The 9,434-nt window shown below is 33.6% G+C and overlaps 1 protein-coding gene across 1 annotated transcript; it reads right to left on the bottom strand.

Annotated features, from left to right (window-relative positions):
* Window positions 1-7,990: 7,990 nt before the first annotated feature.
* Window positions 7,991-8,689, bottom strand: LOC134242326 (uncharacterized). The gene has a single exon (XM_062724401.1). The coding sequence runs from the start codon at window positions 8,687-8,689 to the stop codon at window positions 7,991-7,993; it is 699 nt and encodes a 232-aa protein (XP_062580385.1).
* Between the last annotated feature and the right edge of the window lie 745 nt (window positions 8,690-9,434).

Below are 9,434 nucleotides of genomic sequence, written 5' to 3'. Positions count from 1 at the left end.
AAATCAAAAACCGATACACAGAATTATGTATCTTAGTGTAGTCTACTTGTGTGCCAAGTTATATTGAAATAAGACCAAAACTGTATGAGGTGTAGCATTTTGAAAGAATTTCACAGAAATTTCTATTTTAACAAACAACAGCAACACCTTTCATCAATTCAAAAACCGATAAACAGAATTATGTACCTTAGTGTAGTCTACTTGTGTGCCAAGTTATACTGAAATCAGACCAAAACTGTAGGTGGTGTAGCATTTTGAAAGAATTTCACAAAAATTTCTATTTAAAGTAACAACAGCAACACCGTTCATCGAAATCAAAAACCGATACACGGAATTATATATCTTAGTGTAGTCTACTTGTGTGCCAAGTTATATTGAAATCAGACCAAAACTGTAGGAGTAGTAGCATTTTGAAAGAATTTCACAGAAATTTCTATTTTTAGTAACCAAGGCAACACCGTTCATCGAAATCAAAAACCGATACACAGAATTATGTATCTTAGTGTAGTCTACTTGTGTGCCAAGTTATATGGAAATCAGACCAAAACTGTAGGAGAAGTAGCATTTTGAAAGACTTTCACAGAAATTTCTATTTTTAGTAACCAAGGCAACACCGTTGATCGAAATCAAAAACCGATGCACAGAATTATGTATCTTGGTGTAGTCTACTTGTATGCCAAGTTATATTGAAATCAGACCAAAAACTGTAGGAGTAGTAGCATTTTGAAAGAATTTCACAGAAATTTCTATTTTTAGTAACCATGGCAACACCGTTCATCGAAATCAAAAACCGATACACAGAATTATGTATCATAGTGTAGTATAGTGTAGCATAAAATAACTGTTCATTTATTGTGTAGCTTACACTTTAAAGATAACATCAATATTTTAAATTCTGGGGGTTTTTTGCTGACGGAAAAGCCCGAGTCATTATCTGATTGTTCTAAACAATGACAAGGGAGTTTTTTTAATCTAAGCACAACCAAAGATAGACTCTAATTTTCACAGTTTTTTAAAACCTCGTTCGCAGTAATTAAACTGGTTCGCATCTGATCGTGAAACGTGTTCTACGCAGTTAAGCATACAGTTGTATGAATTCATATCGCACAGTGTTTGACGCGTTAAATTGAAGGTCTTTTGTAAAGTGTGTTGAAGTTATTTTATTAGTAAATAAAACAGTTTTCCCAGAATGCACCACCATGGCGGCCGAGCATTATATTATACCCGCTAGTAACACATTAATTAAGCACGGAAATTGAAAAAAAAATATAGCAGTCAGGAAAAATTGTTCTAAGGTTACTATCAACAGTTCAAGATTATAAAGCTTCATTCAATTTTTTAAATTTGAGCTTGTGAAATAGGTGATTGGAACGTAATGAAATTGTCTGCTCTCTACTTTCACTTAACTGTTTTCTCTCTCACACTTGTTAGGAATTTGATAGCTACAGATCCTTTAATACAAATTTTTTTTTTGCGCATTATTTGGGAAAATTTCCAACCTTGGTAAATTTTATAAACCTTCAAACCCTTAATAATCAAATTAAACATCTCTATGTACAAGGGATAAACTCGCTTGAATTGGAATTTTCAGTAATCTATCACTGGACTAAGACAATTCAAATCAATATTAAGTTTTTACATCACTACACTGCAAAATTCCTTGCATCTTTCCAGTAGGGATAATCAATTTTGTGTTGAACTGTTGGGGAGATGAAGCTATAGCCGCAATAAAATAGCCCTCTCCGATTTTTTTAATCGCTCCCCCCAAAAAAGGGGTACATTATTGCAGCTAGTAGAACTATAGTGAAAAATGTATAGCAGCTATAGTGAAAAATGCATAGCAATGAACTCTGGCTTCCTTGATTTAATAGAACCTCACGATAGTGTCATGACTGATAAAGGGTTCAGTAATCTTATGGAAGAGCTGAATCTTTCTCATGCAAGTTTGCTTGTTCCAACAGGAAGGCATGGTATTGCAAAGATGACTGCATAAATTATAATGTTCAGAAAACAAAAGAAATAGCAAATGGAAGAATATTTGTAGAACAAACCATAAGACATATAAAACTCTTTCGCTTACTGAAATATGAAGTTCCTGTTACAATTTGTCAATATTTATGCAATACACCCAAATTGCTTGTAGAATATGCAATCTTTTATCCACCCCTTCCTAGGTATGATTGAAATGGTAAAAAAAAATAAGCTATGAGGATTTTTTTTCTCTTCAGAAACATTTATATTTTAAAATTTTGATATAACAAACATGAAATCAGTATATGACAAAGCTTTAATATATACATTACACATTTGTCAATACGTTGTTGACATTGTTAATGTCATTCTCAGAAAGTTCACATTTTATGGAACTTATGTCTATTAAGGTAGTACACACTAAATATGACAAATAATCTTTTTTCTCAAATTCAGTTTGAAATATCGCCTATCAGACCCATGTAAGAATATTGTGAAATGTGACATTCGACCTGAGAATGTGTATTTTTTTTTTAAATTAACAGTCAATCTATTTCAAACTTGTGTGATACTGCTTATAAAGGCAACCCTTTGTTACTTAAATTCAGTAAAATACATGTATATTAATAGCAGTGTATTTGAGACAAATACAGACCTGCCTACCCTTCCGCTTTTGGCGTAATTCTTCCGCTTTTTACCACAAAATTACGCTATTCCGCCACTTACATTAATTTCACGCTTTTGATATTTTGGATTAAAATCCATCGTGAACGTTTAAATTTAAAGTCTAAGTACGACCTGCTAAAATGAAATGAGAAATTCTAATAAAGTTCTAAAAGAAGTTCCAATAGAAGTTATTAATTAAGGACTAGTTCGATAAGGTACGTTAATTATTAAATGATATCGCAATAAGTACAACCATTTTTTGCTTAATTACGCAAATTAATAGTTTATTTTTACGTTGCTTAGAACAAGATAAGAGAAATGTGAATGTTATAAGATGCAATACATTGTAATTATGTACGATTTGTGCAATCATGCAAACGCAAGCCTTCATTTAAGTGATTTGATAGTTGATACAAACGGACCAAGTGCTTCATTAAGGGTGTACGGTTGTATTAAGTCTTTCATAGAATACTGGTATTTTAAAACTCTTTTTTGACAATAAATGATTGGAAAAAGAAAAGTATTTGCCGGCTTTGTTTAGTAAATTTACCATTTCGGTTGTTTTGAAAGAAAATGTACCGCAATAGCGGGTTTGCTTACTTAACTTATTTTAAAATTTGGCGTTTTGATAGTAGTCCGCTAAACTTTAAATCGCTAAAATAGTCAGTAGTCTTCTTAGTGTTTATCTGCAAAGAAGTGAAACCATGTGTCCGCTGAAATAAATTACGCAAAATTATTAGCATAACAGAGCAAGGCAAAACGCCAAATTTTACGACCGCTAAGAAAACCCGTCATAAGGAATTAGAGTTAAGCATCAAAATAGGAAAACATGATTGATTACGCTTTTACCTCTGAAATTCCACCAAAAATTTACTGAAATTACACCCTTGAAATGAAAAGGGTAGGCAGGTCTGCAAATATGATGTAAAAACAAAACATATATAGCCCAGATATGGACAATTCACAGGTAAATATGCATAACCACAATACAAAATGTAGACTCCAACTATTAGAAAATTGACCTTTAGTACTGGTACTTATATAATGGTAAAGGGAAGGATCTTTATACTAGTGGAAGATTGTTCAAATGATGACAACATAGATTTCATGTAGTATTGTTCGATCTGTAAGCAATCCTCCACAATCATATCTGCTCCGGAAGCGTGTGATTCCTTCCCCTTGGCTTGGTGAGGTGGATCAACATCTAGGCCTATAATGAAATTTAACAAATTATACCAGGCATAAAGCATTACTAATTAATTTAACTGTTTAACTTAAAATAAGTTCAAATAGTTGTCGATTCATCCTGCTGGTTATTATTTTATTATTCATTGAGGAACCTTGATGATTGAGATGTAGAGATTTCTATTAATGGTGAAAAAATAGAACCTTTATTATCATCATGATTAATCAATATATATTTATATGATGTGGTACAGATTGAATTGTAGTCTGTTACCTTTAAATAATCAAGCATCGGGTAAGGTTTCTCTAAATGCATCTGAAAAGGTTGCTTAAAAGTTGTCCTCCTCACTATCCTCAATCCTGCAACATGATTGGTACTTGTTTGTCCAAACCTATATTTGAGAGCAGAAGAAAGCATTAATTAAAAATACAGTTTTACAAGAAGGATCCAAAATTGAAAGTTTTTGAAATTATTTTTATTACTTTTAAAATATTGATGGAGATTCAGTGGGATAAAGAGCTACTGACCATGCAACCCCATTGCAAGGTAACTCAAAAGTATTGAATACATGTCATATTACGCATTCAACTATCAACTGAGATACAAAAATACACAATTTTTTTCCCCAGCAAATCACTGTGTCTTTGAGTAGTTAAACCATACAGATGGTCAATATCAATTTTAACATGTATGAACTGAATTGAACCTGTACTTAAACATGTTATAAGAGCAAAAAAAAATACAACTTTACTGGTATTTCAACCCTGAGGAAATAATAAGCATTTTGCAAATGACCTGTATATTAATGACCTTTATGTGTAATAGCGAGGTAGCGCAAAGCACCACCATATGTCAATGTATGTCATGCTCACCATGCTTTACAATCACAGAAGGCAGACTTAACGTCCCCCGGGTCTTTAACATGTAACCGGAAGTAGAACTCTTTAGTGTATAAATTACCAAAATTCCTAGCCAACTTGGCTTAAAGGAGTAAACTATCTCCAGTTATCAATGATCAACCCAGGTAAGGGGATTTCTGAACTATGGTCAACGCTAAATGAAAACCCAGTTGTAAGTTTTATCAATTTAATAAAGTGAGAATTAACCGTTGTAAATGATAACAAATAATAAATAATGATCAAAATTTAACAAACAGAAAAGTCTTCGAAAATGGCACAGGATAAATAAAGCTTTATCAAAAATGTATTTAATCTGAAAAATGAATCTCAATAATCTCAATGAATAATCTCAATAAATACATAATTGAAAAATGTTATGAAAAATGGTAGGAATGTGGCCAAACCATGAAAAATAATCTATGTCCCTACTGAGCTTCCATACTTATGAAAATGGCAAAAAATGGATAAAAAGAAATGTAAAGGGAATGAGCTACATCACCCAATATGACACTATCAACACTCTAGAGTTAATCTGAAAATATCAATACTAATTCTAGGCTCTAAAAATAACTGACCCAGAAAATAAACACCACCCAAAAATAAATAATGAATAGTGGTTCTAGAAAATACACCTGTTATCTACATATCCTTAGACCAGGCAGGACTTGGAAAGGGAAACTTAATTTACTTTAAATAACCTACATCCTAACCTATCATATAACTTTATTCTATAAAACCTACACCCCTTACCTATCATAAAGTGCTCGCTCAGCACGTGCTAAAATTGAAACCTATAATGCCATGTACCTTGAGGTTGGCATCAAATCAGAGATAATGTGCCATGAGGCTTATCCCTAACCAAGTGAAGTAAACTGCTCGAACACGCGTTTAAATACCCGAGCTAGGCCCAAAAATAAAAACCAATGACTATCAAAGATCCTAAGCTAAATTAACCAATCAGAACGCAGATCTCAAAAGTACTACGGAAAGACTGCCAACATGGATGACACTTCCTGTTTAAAAAGGAATACATGTGGAATGTCAACTCATGTCCTAACTTATAAAAGACTAATAATAAAGGGATTTTACCTAAGTAACAACTGAAAACAAAAGGTAAATAGAATTATCAGACTGATATACCAGCAAATACTTGTAAATTATGAATTACGAAACGATGGCTATGAAATGAATATCTAAACCACTACACCCCCCCCCTTTAAAAAAAACAAAATTTACACAATAAATTTTCGTTTTCCAAATAATATGATATAAATGAACAAAGTTATTGTTTATATCCCCATGGTGGAAACCTCTCATCTCTAGGATTGGCATTATCTGGCAGTGTGAATGAATCGCTGGTAGAGGCATCAAGTATCCCTTGGGATCGATATAACGAGGATTAGTTGTGTACCTCTTCTAAACGCAAAATTGAAGATCCTGATGATCCTGATGAATGTGTCGATACATGTCATTGCACTTGTAGAAAGTTTTACGACAGACTACACTTGGACAGTAGTAGATGGCACACATGTCCTTATGGAAACTCAAGTAGTGAGCTCTGTAGCTTCCGAGTTTCAGAAATAGATGCGGACGAGACGGACAGTGCTGTATCGGGCAAATCTGACCTGCCTCCGGCCATACTGTAGCCACTGCCTCCTCGGCTTCAAACTTTTGCAATTCCAAAGGATCCACATTTATGTCTAGAGTATCCATCTGTGAAATTTGAAGAAAATTGTAAAACAAAGATTAGAAAAGTATTAAAGCAGATTAATCACCATCAATGCAAGTTTTGAAGTCAATTTATCTTTATGAAAAATAACTTTTAAAATTAAAATCTTAAATTCTAAGACTTTAACTAATTTCTGAATATATGAAAAGTTAATCAATATAGTGATCCCTCTTGATAGCGACATCTGGAAAAATAGGCTCACCTTTCAGAAGGGGACTTGCATCACCACACAATTCAGATAGTTTGTCTCTCAAAATAAGAAGATAAGGATTTAAGGCCAAAACATTCTCAACTGATTCAATAAGTTTCCATAAAGGGCCCGTAATCATCTTGTCTATTATTCCCAAAGCTCGAATGCTGGAAATGTACCCCTTTTCTCTAATATCAAAGGAAACACTTTTCAAGAGGTCATTGGGGTCAGTCCAAGATGACAAAAAGTCTTGTATATGTTGTCGGTGATGGTAAACGGACCCGGCAACACAAAATAAATGATTAAATCTATGACCCCTGAAAGAAATTAAATGATTTTGCTCTCCCTTTTCCTTCAAAAACGTCATGAAATGACCCCCTACCCCAGATTTTTCACAACCCATCATTGTGAAGGCCTTGCTTACCGTTCTAGTCAGCCTACTACCCCCACTTTCTTTCCATTCAAAAGAAAAAGGATTTTTCCCTTGTGCAATACTGTCTTCAAAAACATTGAGACATCTGTCAACTTCCCCAGCCATATTTACAAAAATGTGCATTTTGCAAAAAAATGAACTGATTTTACTTAGCTCAGACCTTGTTTCTAAAGTCAAGTTGTCCCAGTTCTCAATGATTTCTGGCATACAGTTTTGTTTGAGATCTTGCAACTGTTTGTTGAAGACAGGATTAGTTGATCCTTGATCAGACATAGTAGATACAATTGATCCAACTAATTTTGAAAGGGTTTTGTCCGAATCAGCTTTGCCAGAATCTTTAAGAGCTTGGGACAACTGACCGATTAACTCTTTAAATGTGTTCATTAAAGAAGTGGCATCACTACTGCCAACTTCACATAAACCCAAAGAATATGTCTGATTTTGTGTTGCTGTGACCTGAAATGACGATGGAATTTAGATGTGCCATCTTGATGAAGGCAGTTACCCTCTAGGTTATTTTCATTTTGTTCTGCATCTTTGAGCATTGCCTCAGCAACTTGCAACTGAGCAATGCGCTTAACCTCTGACAAAAGTCTCGACTTAACACCGGTACTTGGCAAACTTGATAAAGACTTGCCTGTGAGGTTTTTTTAAAACAGTTTCAATTACCCCATTGACTTTTTTTTGGCTCACCCCAAACTCTGTAACAAGGGTCATAATTGTTTCTCTAATTTCATTGGTATACTTACTTTCATGAAAAGTCTGAATGACTTCATTGTCAATGCAATTAATAATGTCCTCCAACTCTAGAATTTTGCGTTCTTTGATAGAAATTTCTCTTTTCAAATCTTCAACCTCACTCATCAACTTTTCAGACATTCTATCTTGATCTTTTGACTTACTTCTTGATCTTAACCTACAAACTTTTAAGTAAATTTCTCTTTTCTTTTCTCATTTGCTCTAGCTCTGTAGTTTTTTTCTCACATTCCATTGACTTTGAAGCCAATTCTCTCTCACTTATTTTCAAATCATCACTTTGTTCAGCAATTTTTGTGTCTCTTCTCTTCAGTTTTTTTGTTGAATTTCTTGTAACTGACTCAAGTTTATCCTTTTTCTCCTTCAGTTCTTTCAATGTGTCTTCTAACTTGTCTGATAATTTATTGTACTTATTTTCCCACTCTTGGCTTCTTAGTTTGATTTGTTCTACACTTCTGGAAGATTTAAGAGATTCCTCATTTTTTCTTGTTGTTTCTTCCAGTAATGATAGCAGGATGTTGACTTTTGTTTCAGCTCTAGTGATTTGTGTTTCTAAAATTGAATATTCTTCTTCAATGCTTTGGATGTCTCTTTTAAGGGAGCGATTTTCAGTGACAACCTCTTTTGTTTTTGTGGTTAAAATATTTAGTTTTTCTTTTTTGACATCATCAACAACTCCAAAGTTTGAGGGGTCTTTTCTGGAGAGAGGAAGAATGAAATCAAACTGTAAATAGACAGCTAACTCCTCTTCATTTTTGTTTCTTTTTAACTCTCCGCTTTTCTTTGCTGTCCTTGAAATTTTTGTTTGTAACCCCTTCCTATCTACATTTGAAAACTGTTGGCGGGTTTCATCACTCATACTTTCTAAGCATTGAGTAAAGGTCATTGTTGATGGAAATAGTTTCAGAATCTCTGAATTTGTTATTTTCTTTTGGACAGTCCCAAAATTTCCCCCTACATCAATATTTATCAAAGGTTTTGCTACAAAACAAGTATATATATACTCAACAAAAAAAGAAACGCATATTGTTTTACTCGTCAAAGAAATTTTTAAAATGTACATGAAACAACTATTTTTTATATCATTGGTTACCTGTGACCTATTTAAAGTACAACATGGGGTTTTAAAACCCAAGTGTTGAATTATCTCCCTTGATTAAACATGTTTATGAAAGTAGTGTTTTTCATGATTTCTTCTAAATCAGATGTCTATTTTCATTGATATTTTGGATTTAGAGAAACTTTTAACACTTCTATTAAACCCATATTTAAGATTTGATTGCAGTGTTAATACTGCAATGCCACGCCCAAACAAAGATAAATACAACCAGGCTAACGATGATACTAAATGTAGCTACGCAACAGGAAGTTGCAACTGTATTTGAAATAAATCAATGGGCTTTGTAACCTTAAACCTAACGTCTGAAGACCACTATCTGGCCATTCGCAGGTAACCACAACCAGGTAGGACCGTCAGACCCCCCACCCCTTCATCACTTCATGCGATTCAGAACTTGCTGTAAAAACTGCTGCTACAATTGCTGGATGAAAAAATCAGCATAAAAATGCATAAAATGTTCGCATGAGACTAAAATGAGATGATA

Source organism: Saccostrea cucullata, unplaced genomic scaffold (assembly GCF_032062105.1).
Source record: "Saccostrea cucullata isolate Sc308-1 unplaced genomic scaffold, CSIRO_AGI_Scuc_v1 ctg2600, whole genome shotgun sequence".
Taxonomy (NCBI): Eukaryota; Metazoa; Mollusca; class Bivalvia; order Ostreida; family Ostreidae; genus Saccostrea; species Saccostrea cuccullata.
Note: the sequence above shows the minus strand (reverse complement) of the source record. Positions and strands in the feature narration are given on the sequence as shown.

What these genes read in the sequence shown, in the direction of transcription:
- LOC134242326 (XM_062724401.1), bottom strand. Translation starts at nt 8,689, where the DNA reads ATGAGTGATGAAACCCGCCAACAGTTTTCAAATGTAGATAGGAAGGGG.